Below are 13,425 nucleotides of genomic sequence, written 5' to 3' on the forward strand. Positions count from 1 at the left end.
CTGTTGAGTGCGAAAAACCCAGCAGCATTGCAGTACTTAACACACTCAAACCGGTGCGCTTGGCACCTACTACCATACCATGTTCAAAGGCACTTAAGTCTTTTGTCTTGCCCATTCACAATCCATGTCTCAAAGCTTAAAAATACTTCTTTAACCTGTCTCCTCCCCTTCATCTACATTGATTTGAAGTGGATTTAATGAGGGATAAGGGATCATAGCTTTCACCTGGCTTCAACTGGTCAGTCTATGTCATGGAAAGAGTAGGTGTTTAATGTTTTGTACACACATTGTAGTTGTATACAGTGCAGGTATTTCGCTTATGAATTGTTAAGATCAATTATTACATATTTTTGGAGTTGTGCCTGGTGGTCCTGGTGTTCTTTTCTTATACAGTAAACTTTTATTGAAGCAATATACATTTACAGCCACACAAATACAATATTACAATACGTTTTCAAAAGTTGCAAAATATATACACACAATAATGGCAGTGGCACAACCAGTCATGTTTTCTAAAAAATAAATCTCTGTCCAATAAAGTGCAAAACATAGTCCAGTAACTATGATCTGAAAATACAGTGTTTGTCACAGAATAGAGCAAGTTGCCAACTTCAGCCAAATGTCATTGTACAATGCCTGCTGTCTTTCAGATGATGGCCTGAGTGACACTTCTATGAGTCCTTTTCTGAGTAAAGTAACTACCATTCTCTGGAAAACTATGTATGAACGTTTTCTACATATGTGATTCTACAACATGATGAATGGGTAAATGACAAGACTAAGAAGCTAAAGTGCTACTTCAAAAGTTTGAAATGAGCGATGACAGATATCTATGAAATGATAAGTTTACACAGAATAAAACAAGCTTATCAAGGTTCGCCCTGGGCTTATAGCTGAAATCTGTAGGGGTGAAACTGCCACATCCGTTTGCAATATTACAACAAAGACGTTACTTCAAATAACGAACACACATTTTTTTCATTGCACATGCGATAGATCAGCAGAGTACTATGACATTTTTTTACCAGGATGCATCTCTGCCCCATAATAAAAGAATAACAAATGTGCCTGGAGTGACCAGTGGCGCTGTTTCACCTTATGTGAATTATAGCTTTAAGCTTTAATCTTGACAGTATTTTTTTTACAGTCACTCAGATATGTGTATGGAAATGGCTTGTATAGTGCAATATTCTGAATCTCAACCCCAGAGTTGGAATGTTCTGAGTGACAGAGGTACATTGCTCCTCCTTTAGCCTACAAAAAAATGGTATCCCATGTACCCCAGCTCAGCTCTTCTCCTGCAGCATGTGTTGCCTGGTGGAAGATGCTGTGCTACCATCCAAACTAGACCTCGATTGTTTCCGCATCCGATCAAGAATGTAGAATCGGAGCATCAGGAAGAAACCTATGGGACAGACCACACAATGTTTCAGATTAGTTCTGTGATGGACCAATAATACATTACAGAAGCTAGAATCTATGCTCCAGAATTAGATTCCAGATTCTGAATTCAAAACAGCCTATAATCAACATCATTCTAAGCTATCTGTAACAGCTAAATGCTTAATGAATGTCACTTATTATCAACAGTAGTGAAACAAATGACATGGGAAGAAATCCATATACACTACCGGTCAAAAGTCTTCTCATTCAAGTTATTTTTTTTTTTTTTTTTTTTTTTTACATTGTATAATAGTGAAGACATCAAAACTATGAAATAACACATATGGAATCATATAGTAACCAAAAACATGTTCAACAAATCCAAATATATTTGAGATTCTTCAAATAGCCACCCTTTGCCTTGATGACAGCTTTGCACACTCTTGGCATTCTCTCAACCAGCTTCATGAGGTAGTCACCTGGAATGCATTTCAATTAACAGGTGTGCCTTCTTAAAAGTTAATTTGTGTAATTTCTTTCCTTGTTAATGCGTTTGAGCCAATCAATTGTGTTGTGACCCAGTAGGGGGGGTGTACAGATGATAGCCCTATTTGGTAAAAGACCAAGTCCATATTATGGCAAGAACAGCTCAAATAAGCAAAGAGAAACGACAGTCCATCATTACTTTAAGACATGAAGGTCAGTCAATAAGGAACATTTCAAGAACTTTGAATGTCTGAAGTGCAGAACTTTGAAGTGCAGTCGCATAAACCATCAAGCGATATGATGAAACTGGCCCTCATGAGGAATGGAAGACCCAGAGTTACCTCTGCTGCAGAGGATAAGTTCATTAGAGTTACCAGCCTCAGAAATTGCAGCCCAAATAAATGCTTCACAAAGTTCAAGTAACAGACACATCTCAACATCAGCTGTTCAGAGGAGACTGCCTGAATCAGGCCTTCATGCTCAAATTGCTGCAAAGAAACCACTACTAAAGGACACCAATAAGAAGATGAGACTTGCTTGGGCCAAGAAACACGAGCAATGGACATTAGACCAGTGGGAATTTGTCCTTTGGGTTGGAGTCCAAATTGGAGATTTTTGGTTCCAACCGCCATGTCTTTGTGAGACGCGGTGTGGGTGAACGGATGATCTCCGCATGTGTATTTCCCACCGTAAAGCATGGAGGAGGAGGTGTTATGGTGTGAGGGTGCTTTGTTGGTGACACTGTCTGTGATTTATTTAGAATTAAAAGCATACTTAACCAGCATGGCTACCACAGCATTCTGCAGCGATACGCCATCCCTACTGGTTTTGGCTTAGTGGGACTATCATTTGTTTTTCAATAGGACAATGACCCAACACACCTCCAGGCTGTGTAAAGGCTATTTGACCAAGAAGGAGAGTGATGGCGTGCTGCATCAGATGACCTGGCCTCCACAATCCCGACCTCAACCAAATTGAGATGGTTTGGGATGAGTTGGACCGCAAAGTGAAGGAAAAGCAGCCGACAAGTGCTCAGCACATGTGGGAACTCCTTCAAGACTGTTGGAAAAAGCATTCTAGGTGAAGTTGGTTGAGAGAATGCGAAGAGTGTACAAAGCTGTCAAGGCAAAGGGTGGCTGTTTGAAGAATCTAATATAAAATATATTTTGATTTGTTTAACATTTCTTTTGGTTACTACATGATTCCATATGTGTTACTTCATAGTTTTGATGTCTTCACTATTATTCTACAATGTAGAAAATAGTCAAAATAAAGAAAAACCTTTGAATGAGTGGGTGTTCCAAAACCTTTGACTGGTGGTGTAGGTATTTTAAAAAGGTCACACCAGCAATAAAGAGCAGCTTTTTTTGTGAACTTCTAGCAGACAGAGCTATACACTAGCTTCTAATCTAAGCATGTAGCTAATAGCTAGTGAATACAACCGTAAATCGGTTGCAGGGAGGTTTTTCCTGATATGCGGTTGAACCAGAACACTTTTACAGGGCATTGTTTCAAAGCAACACAATAGACGGTTGGCTCTGACAGCCTCCTCTAGTCATGTGACCATATTAACCTTTTGATAGACTCAACAGAGGAACCTGTCTCCTCCCCTTGGACCTACCCTGTAGGGAGTTGAGGATGCAGAAAAGGAAGAGGATGAACTCAGAGAGCTGTCCAAAGTCCAAGAATCCCAGGCCCCACGTGGTCCCGAACAGGCAGCTGAGACCCCAGATACTGAGGAACGCCACCTTGTTCTTCCGCCACTCGTCTCGGTTCTGGATATTTCTCAGGACCAGGAAGAGCATGATCAGACCAGAGAGGACCACTACAGCCAGGAAGGTCAGGTTGATGAAGTAATGGGCTAGTAGGCCTACAGAGCGTGGAGACACATCCATCCAGCACCTAGAAGACCATGGTGAAAAAGCATGAATCACTGGGCTAACTTACTCATCACCTCAGTCAATGTCAAAACTTTAACTACTGTTCATCTTACAGGTACAGTAGATCCAAAGTGCACTCACATCAAGTAGGGGTTGTTGACATCTTCACTGGACACAACCTCTATCACACCATAGACTTTTCCAATGGCAAGCAGTACAATGACCGGAACAGCTGGGAGACCTGGACAGAGGATCAAAATGATGGTAACAGTCAATGGTTTAAAGGTGAATTCAAGTCCATTGTATTCATCTACCAATGGGCAGTGGAATATAAACCAATTCTTTGTGTATGTTTCCACTCACCAAAGCCAACCAGGTGCCAAACATAAGGATTGGGGGAGGGGCTGAACACCATGTAGACCAACCAAAAAGTGTGAAACACTTCAATAAACATCCAGGAGAAGGAACTGAGCAGAGCATAGTGGAGAGCCGCTCCAAAAACCCAGCATGCCTTGTTACCGCCCACGTTGGCCACAGTTCCTGTCAGGAAGAAGAGGAGGCTAAGAAGGAACAGTGCCATGGCCAGACCCCGATGGACCGCATTGGACTGGTCCTTCGCTCTCCTGCCACAGTGCAAGAAGAGGAGAGAAAGTTAGTGAGAGAGATGGAGGGAGGGAGGAAGGGGATGGGGGATGGAGGGAGGGAGGGAGGTTATGAAACGAATATCACTCATATTTTTCAAGCATTTAGGATTTCCCATGATCTCAGATATTTGCACAACATGATTAGGAAGTATTGTGACATGTTGAGGCCTGGTAGGAGATATTATGCATAGGACAGGCTGCAGGGAGACAGATCATTGCATGTGAGGAGAAGTACCTCTGTGTGTTAAGGAAGTAGATGAGGACAACACAGCTCAACGTAGAGGCAGCACAGCCCATTGATGTAATGACAGTTAGAGCCACCAGATGGCGGACTGGTCCTGGTTCCAATTGCTGAGGTGAATAGAAAACAAAACCAAGTTTAGGACTACTATTACCAATCTACTTGAGATGAGTTCTTATTTATTTATTCAAATGATTGCCCATGTAAATATTCTAGATAGAGGTTATAGCTCACCACTAGGATGGCAAAGTATGTGAGATGATTACAGTGGCACTCTGTGTACTCCACACCTTTCTGTATGGTCTCACAACCTTCCTTTTTCCATGTGACCTCTGCTGGATCTGCAACAATTAAACCAATACCAATAGCCGTAGCAAGACCTGGAAATGCTAACACTGCATAATTAAGCGTTAAGGCCCAAGGTGGTGTGGTATATGGCCAATATACCACAGGTAAGGGCTGTTCTTACACACGACGCAACGAGAAGTGCCTGGATACAGTCCTTAGCCGTGTTATATTGGCCATATACCACAAACCCCTGAGGTGCCTTATCGCTATTATAAACTGGTTACCAACATAATTAGAACAGTAAACAAGTAATTTTGCGTCATACCTGTGGTATATTATCTGATATACCACGGCTTTCAGCCAATCAGCATCCAGGGCTCAAAAGACCCGGTTTATAATCATGAATAAACATCCTCTATATTCAATACAAATAATAATATAAATAAGTACGCTATTATTGCAACCAAGTTTAAACAGGCTTCTTTACAAACCTTTCTTTGTGTCCCAAGAAACACATGTTCTTGAGTGACTTGTCTGAAAAAGATAAGTTACAAAAGGGAGATAAGAGGCAAGTAGGGACTAACATATTTAATTCACCACTAGATGGCGACCTGGATACTGAACAACAACACATACCAAATACTGTATATCTGTCTGGCATGCAAGATTAGCTTCAATCATATTTTACAAGTGCTACTGTTGACCGACTCACACACTGAGTCAGACCAGAAAGGATCAAGTGTGCAATTATGTGAACACAACATTTTCAATTTAACTGATACACCAGAATCAATCAAAATATCTAAAAGTGATAACAATAAGACCATGCTGAGATAAAGTACAGAAACACTAAACACTACAACCACACAACAGAAAGTTAACTTTACTCTAACTGTACAACTGTTTAAGGATACAAATCTACTGTACTCAGGGGCAACACCCCTGTGATGTACAGTATTGAATAAAAAGCTACTTGCTACAGTACAATTGTTAGAGTGACTATTTCTGAGATGAAGCAGACATCTTTTTCTACAAATCTTTCACATTGTTTCCTTTTGTTTCTGAAAGGGCTTTTGAAGTGGTTTGTGCTCGGAGGGTTTGAGACAGTAAAATACATCAAGGGAAGGAAATGGCGTGCTTCAAGTCAACTAAGACACACAGATGCATTCAGGCAAGCACGCACACACTTACTGGTATTGCAGAATGATGGAAACCAATCCTGATTGGCTCTGGAAGGTTGGTGATGATCTCATTCTCCACAGTGATTCCCACCACATCTTCTAGAATCCTGATGTCATTCTGGTCTGCCTTAGAACTCCCCTGTGAACACGACAACCAGAATCACAACTACACTTCATACTATACGGGTCGGTTTCCCCGGACACAGATTAAACTTCGTCTTGGACTAAGAAGCATGTTCAATGGAGAATCTTCATTGTCTAATTCTTAGCTTAAATTATGTCCGGAAAACCGGTCCTGCTATAAGGAAGCATTACCAATGGTTTGGTGTTTTAGTGTAAACTGTAATGTACAGTTTACATAGACTAGGTTAGCAGCCAAGTGAAAAACCCAATTGGCTCTTACCTGGAATAAGATACTGTTTTTGAAGTAGGTGCAGACAACCTTGACCTTTTTCTTTTCTGGAGGTTTCAGACAAGAAGGCAGGTGAACTGATGGAATCATTTGAGGAGGAACTCCTTGAGGCGCCTGCACAACACCAACACACAAGTTAGTTATAATAATCATATAACATTACGTGTTTGTGTGTCTGTGTGTGCGTTTATGGTCTTACAGGCAGAGTGATGTTGTAGCCCTGAAAGCCTTCCTTCATCTCCACCACAGAGCTCAGGGCACAGGGCAGCACCACGTTCCCCAGCACCTTGGACCTCATCACTGTCTCCTCTATCCTACAGACCAATACAGACAGTATTTACAACCCACTCTATCTCATACAGGTCATTTCTATGCATTACATACAGTGCCTTTGGAAAGTATTCAGACCCCTTGACTTTTTCCACATTATGTTACGTTACAGCCTTATTCTAAAATGGATTAAATAGTTTTTCCCCGCCCTCATGAATCTACCCAGAACACCCCACAATGACTAAGCAAAAACAGGCTTAGAAATTGTAGCTCATTTATAATAAAGAAAACCCTGAAATATCACATTTACATAAGTATTCAGACCCTTTATTCAGTACTTTGTTGAAGCACCTTTTGGCAGAGACTACAGCCTTGAGTCTTCTTGGGTATGATGCTACAAGCTTGGCACACGTGTATTTGCAGAGTTTCTCCCATTCTTTTAGTCAGAACATATTAAGAACAAATTCTTATTTTCAATGACGGCCTAGGACCAGTGGGTTAACTGCCTTGTTCAAGGGCAGAACGACAGATTTGTACCTTGTCAGCTCAGGGATTCGAACTTGCAACCTTTCGGTTACTAGTCCAACGCTCTAACCACGCAGCCGGTCTTCTCTGCAGATCCTCTCAAACTCTGTCAGGTTGAATGGGGAGTGTTGCTGCACAGCTTTTTTCAGGTCTCTCCAGAGATGTTTGATCGGGTTCAAGTCCGGGCTCTGGCTGGGCCACTCAAGGACATTCAGAGACTTGTCCCGAAGCCACTCATGCGTTGTCTTGGCTGTGTGCTTAGGGTCCTTGTCCTGTTGGAAGGTTAACCTTCACCCCAGTCTGGGGTCCTGAGCTCTCTGGAGCAGGTTTTCATCAAGGATCTCTCTGTACTTTGCTCCGTTCATCTTTGCCTCGATCCTGACTAGTCTCCCAGTCCTTGCCGCTGAAAAACATCCCCACAGCATGATGCCACCACCACACTTCACTGTAGGGATGCTGCCAGGTTTCCTCAAGACTTGACGCTTAGCATTCAGGTCAAAGAGTTCAATCTTGGTTTCATCAAACCAGAGAATCTTGTTTCTCTGAGAGTATTTAGGTGCCTTTTGGCAAACTCCAAGCGTGCTGTCATGTGCCTTTTACTGAGGAGTGGCTTCTGTCTGGCCACTCTACCATAAAGGCCTGATTGGTGGAGTGCTGCAGAGATGGTTGTCCTTCTGGAAGGTTCTCCCATCTCCACAGAGGAACTCTTGAGCTCTGTCAGAGTGACCATCGGTCAGGTCACCTCTAGGTCACCAGGCTGCTCGTTATGGCGCTCACCTGTCACCATCGTTACATGCACCTGCGCGTCATCAGACTCACTTGGACTCCATCACCTCCCTGATTACCTTCCCTCTCCCTTTGGTTCCTTCCCCAGGCGTTATTCTGTCTGTTCCTAGGTCATGTCTGTGCGTTGTTTGTGATACGTGTTGGTTTCATTTACTTATTAAAACACTCACTCCCTGACCTTGCTTCCCGACTCTTAGCACACATCGTTACAGAATAACGCCTCACCTAAGGGAAGCATCAGGCAGTCTTTTTTTTGTGTCAGTGTAAATGACGTCAGGTCCGGGAGCCGCTACAGGCTCTCATGCCTCAGCCGGATCGCCAGGCTCTCATGCCTCAGCCGGATCGCCAGGCTCCCCTGCCTCAGCCGGTCTGTCAGGTTCCCGCACCCCAGGCGGCGACAGGTTCCCGCGATCAGCAGGGGTGACCGGTCCGCTCCTGATCCCCGGAATCGTCCCTTTGGTTGGCGTCCTGCTGCTGGACCCGAACGCGCCAGGGAGGGGGTACCGTCACGTATGCTCTCTCTCCGGAGCTCTAGGTCACCATGCTCCTGCGTCTCAGCCGGATTGACAGGTTTCCTGCGCCTTAGCAGAGGTGACCGGTCCGCTCCTGATATCCGGGATCGTCATTTTGGTCGGCGTCCTGCGGCTGGAGACGTGCGTCTGGGAGGGGGTACTGTCAGGTGTGCTCCCTCTCCGGCCTCTAGGTCACCAGGCTGCTCATAATGGTGCACACCTGCCACCATCGTCACGTGCACCTTCGTGTCATCAGACTCACCTGGGCTCCATCACCCCCCTGATTACCTTCCCTATATATGTCACTCCTTTTGGTTCCTTCCCCAGGCGTTATTGTTTCTGTTCATGGGTCATGTCTGTGCGTTGTTTGTGTTACGTGTTAGTTTCATTTATTTATTAAAACACTCACTCCCTGAACTTGTTTCCTGACTCTCAGCACACATCATTACAGCTATTGTGTGTACAGTCGTGGCCAAAAGTTTGCATATACTCCAGAATGTTATGAAGAGTGATCAGATGAATTGCAATTAATTGCAAAGTCCCTCTTTGCCATGCTAATGAACTGAATCCCCAAAAAACATTTCCACTGCATTTCAGCCCAGCCACAAAAGGACCAGCTGACATCATGTCAGTGATTCTCTCGTTAACACAGGTGTGAGTGTTGACGAGGACAAGGCTGGCGATCACTCTGTCATGCTGATTGAGTTCGAATAACAGACTGGAAGCTTCAAAAGGAGGGTGGTGCTTGGAATCATTGTTCTTCCTCTGTCATCCATGGTAACCTGCAAGGAAACACGTGCCGTCATCATTGCTTTGCACAAAAAGGGCTTCACAGGCAAGGATATTGCTGCCAGTAAGATTGCACCTAAATCAACCATTTATCGGATCATCAAGAACTTCAAGGAGAGCGGTTCAATTGTTATGAAGAAAGCTTCAAGGCGCCCAAGAAAGTCCAGCAAGCGCCACGACCGTCTCCTAAAGTTGATTCAGCTGCGGGATCGGGGCACCACCAGTACAGAGCTTGCTCAGGAATGGCAGCAGGCAGGTGTGAGTGCATCTGCATGCACAGTGAGGCGAAGACTTTTGGAGTATGGTCTGGTGTCAAGAAGGGCAGCAAAGAAGCCACTTCTCTCCAGGAAAAACATCAGGGACAGACTGATATTCTGCAAAAGGTACAGGGGTTGGACTGCTGAGGATTGGGGTATAGTAATTTTCTCTGATGAATCCCCTTTCCGATTCTTTGGAGCATCTGGAAAAAAACTTGTCCGGAGAAGACAAGGTTAGCACTACCATCAGTTCTGTGTCATGCCAACAGTAAAGCATCCTGAGACCATTCATGTGTGGGGTTGCTTCTCAGCCAAGGGAGTGGGCTCACTCACAATTTTGCCTAAGAACACAGCCATGAATAAAGAATGGTACCAACACATCCTCCGAGAGCAACCTCTCCCAACCATCCAGGAACAGTTTGGTGATGAACAATGCCTTTTCCCGCATGATGGAGAACCTTGCCATCAAGCAAAAGTGATAACTAAGTGGCTCGGGGAACAAAACATCGATATTTTGGGTCCATGGCCAGGAAACTCCCCAGACCTTAATCCCATTGAGAACTTGTGGTCAATCCTCAAGAGGCGGGTGGACAAACAAAAACCCACAAATTCTGACAAACTCCAAGCATTGATTATGCAAGAATGGGCTGTCATCAGTCAGGATGTGGCCCTGAAGTTAATTGACAGCATGCCAGGGCGGATTGCAGAGGTCTTGAAAAAGAAGGGTCAACACTGCAAATATTGACTCTTTGCATCAACTTCATGTAATTGTCAATGAAAGCCTTTGACACTGAAATGCTTGTAATTATACTTCAGTATTCAATAGTAACATCTGACAAAAATATCTAAAGACACTGAAGCAGCAAACTTTGTGGAAATTAATATCTGTGTCATTCTCAAAACTTTTGGCCACGACTGTACATTGCTTTTGGGCATGTGATAGTGATATAGAAACTGCTGTACAATAGATGGACGTTTTGTGTACAAACCAGCCACCACCCACTAATCACAATGAGCTCAATTTTCTGTTTGTGGTCCTAAGCTCTGCAGCTCACTCATAATAGATGACATCATACTTCACTACTGCCCGAGCATGTTTACAACCACATCTTGCCATGCTGGTTAGTCAACTCAGGAGGATAGGCATAGCCATAGAGGATAAAGGAGTTTGAGATGTGACATGGAGGGGTGTAATTCAAAACAAAGAGGTAAAACTTACATGTTCACCTTATCACCAGATCCCTGACTCGCCTCATCACAAAACTCGTTTTCTGAAAGGCAAAGAATCCATTCAGAAACAGTGTAGTATTTATATTTTCAAGACTGTATAACACACCCAAAATGTACTTAGATGAACAATACATTATTAAAGTTGATTTCCTCATCAGACAATTTAACTGACAACCTAAAGGCTTGCTTACTGCAGTTGATAATTTCGCCAAAGAACTCATAGGCTGGGTGTGTTTTGTAACTTATGATATCATCCCGTTGTGTCGCGTTGAGTATCCCGTACGTCGAAATCCCTTTGTTTTCGCCTTGGGACAGGTCAGTGCAGCAGTTCCCCTGTAGACCAGACGGCCAGCACAGAGTGTGGTTCTGTCCTTTCACCTCTACCCAGAGCTGGTCCAGAAGGGGCTCCCAGTACACACAGAAGGGTCTCTCTCTTGCCTCTGGGCTCGGATCCAGCTTGATGACAGAGGAGTTCTCACATTGGGCCGTTATCTCACCTCGGATGGACAGGGAGCTCTCATTGGCTGAGATGGTGATGGTGCCACAGCCCCTTTTCAAATCGTGAGCCAGAGTTAAGAGCCCGTTGCCATGGCGCCAGGTTCCACACATTTTGAAGTCCCTGTCGTTTTCCCCTGATCCTGTTTGGACAATAGTTTTTGAGAATTATTTATGTTTTACTTTTAAACTTTTTAAGAAACAGAATCCCTCTCAGTTCATACAGTATTTTGCTTTATTTGTAGGACATTACAAATAAAATGTTCACTTACCTGATGCAAAGAGGGCAAAGAGAAAGATCATCCACAGGGTCCCTCCAAACCCCTGGTTGGGCTCCATTGTTACTGTATGGTTTCACCTTTGACCTCTATAGAACGGCAAGAAGAACAACACATTTGTAAAACATGAATACTGCTCAACTTTAATTAGTGTTCTGTGAAAAGCAGGATAGATCTGTCCCAGGGTGATTGCAGTCAGTCTTTCAAACACATATCTGTACCATTCCTTCCAGGGGCGATTCTCTAATTATTTACCCTGTCTTCTCTAAACAACACATTTCCTAGACACCATTCCTCTTCTTAGATACACTTATTCTTATTTATTTTTTAAAATAATTAACTATTTCCTTATCAATAAAAACATTTGTTCTAAAAATACATTCAGTGTCCTTTATTGAGTTCGTATCAATGAGAACACTCTTTCCTTCCAACGATCACACGGACACCAGTCACTGTGTCTTGTATTCACCGAGTCTTCAATGACAAGTATGTGTTCTGAGGTCTCACAGATGCAGACTTACCAATGAATGAAATGCTAATTCACTGTCTTCACACTAATTCCCTTTTTGAGAACTAAAATATCTATATCGTATTAGCTATTCTGCAGAAGACATGTAAAACCCATGTGGCTGCTGCCATGGAGATCGACGTATCTTCCCACAGACACACACCACAGTCTTTTATTTCAAATCCAACTGAGTTGTAGTAGCAGACAAGTGACCTACATGTGCACAATTTAAAATGTTGGGGAAGCTACTCTGAAAATATAGTTTACCAAGCTACACTCTTACAAAAAAAGGGTTCCAAACAGGTTCTTCAGCTGTACCCATTGGAGAACACTTTTTGGTTCCAGGTAGAACCCTCTGTATGAAGGGTTCTACATGGAACCCAGGACGGTTCTACCTGCAACCAAAAAGGGTTTGTCAAAGGGTTAGAGAGCACCTTTCTTTCCTAAGAGTGAATAGAGATGACGTCACACTGGAAGAAATTAAGCTACGCTAAAGCTACCCTGAAGAAAATGTAGTTTACTTAACTAAAGTTACTTGGGAAAAGTAGTTCACTACACCCAAACTACTTTGTGAAAAATGATCATATGTAAATCTGAAATGTCATAGACTACAAATTGCAAGAACAGATCACTTGGGTAAAATGTTACAGAATGTTTAATTTAGCCTATTAAACACAAAAATTGTGTTTCAAGTAAGAATTATGCAGGTCTAATGCCGAAAAATAAAGGAAATTCTTGCCTACTTCACCCATATTTTATTTTTGTTAAAAAAGTAGTGTGTAGTTCCAGTAGTTAGCTACACCACTACATGGAAGCTAGCTAAGGGTAAATTTCGCTACATTAGTAAAATATGTTTAGTGAGATCTAGCTCTAATTTGGCTAACAGAGCAAAAATCCCATCTACTGGTATTAAGGTAATTCTTGCAGGGAAATGATCTTCATGCTGTACGACTCAGAGGGCGGTATATGGTGTAGATGTCTCCCACATTACCTCAGGAGGAAAGATTTGAATCTTTATTTATTATTTTTATTTCTTTTTTATTTCACCTTTATTTAACCAGGTAGGCTAGTTGAGAACAAGTTCTCATTTACAACTGCAACCTGGCCAAGATAAAGCAAAGCAGTGTGACACAGACAACAACACAGAGTTACACATGGAGTAAACAATAAACAAGCCAATAACACAATAAACAAGTCAATGACACAGTAGAAAAAAAGAAAGTCTATATACAGTGTGTGCAAAAGGCATGAGGTAGGTAG

The 13,425-nt window shown here is 42.9% G+C and overlaps 1 protein-coding gene across 1 annotated transcript; it reads right to left on the minus strand.

Moving 5' to 3' along the window:
• Positions 1-434: 434 nt before the first annotated feature.
• On the minus strand, positions 435-11,718 carry LOC120025058 (adhesion G-protein coupled receptor G5-like). The gene is made up of 13 exons (XM_038969495.1): positions 11,652-11,718; positions 11,076-11,522; positions 10,874-10,925; positions 6,715-6,829; positions 6,507-6,629; positions 6,114-6,242; positions 5,414-5,456; positions 4,869-4,975; positions 4,629-4,744; positions 4,113-4,372; positions 3,891-3,990; positions 3,491-3,771; positions 435-1,405 (listed from the first exon to the last, which is right to left on the minus strand). The coding sequence occupies exons 1-13, from the start codon at positions 11,716-11,718 to the stop codon at positions 1,287-1,289; spliced, it is 1,959 nt and encodes a 652-aa protein (XP_038825423.1). The 3' UTR covers positions 435-1,286.
• Positions 11,719-13,425: the final 1,707 nt, after the last annotated feature.

The sequence above is a fragment of the Salvelinus namaycush genome, chromosome 30 (genome assembly GCF_016432855.1).
Source record: "Salvelinus namaycush isolate Seneca chromosome 30, SaNama_1.0, whole genome shotgun sequence".
Taxonomy (NCBI): domain Eukaryota; kingdom Metazoa; phylum Chordata; class Actinopteri; order Salmoniformes; family Salmonidae; genus Salvelinus; species Salvelinus namaycush.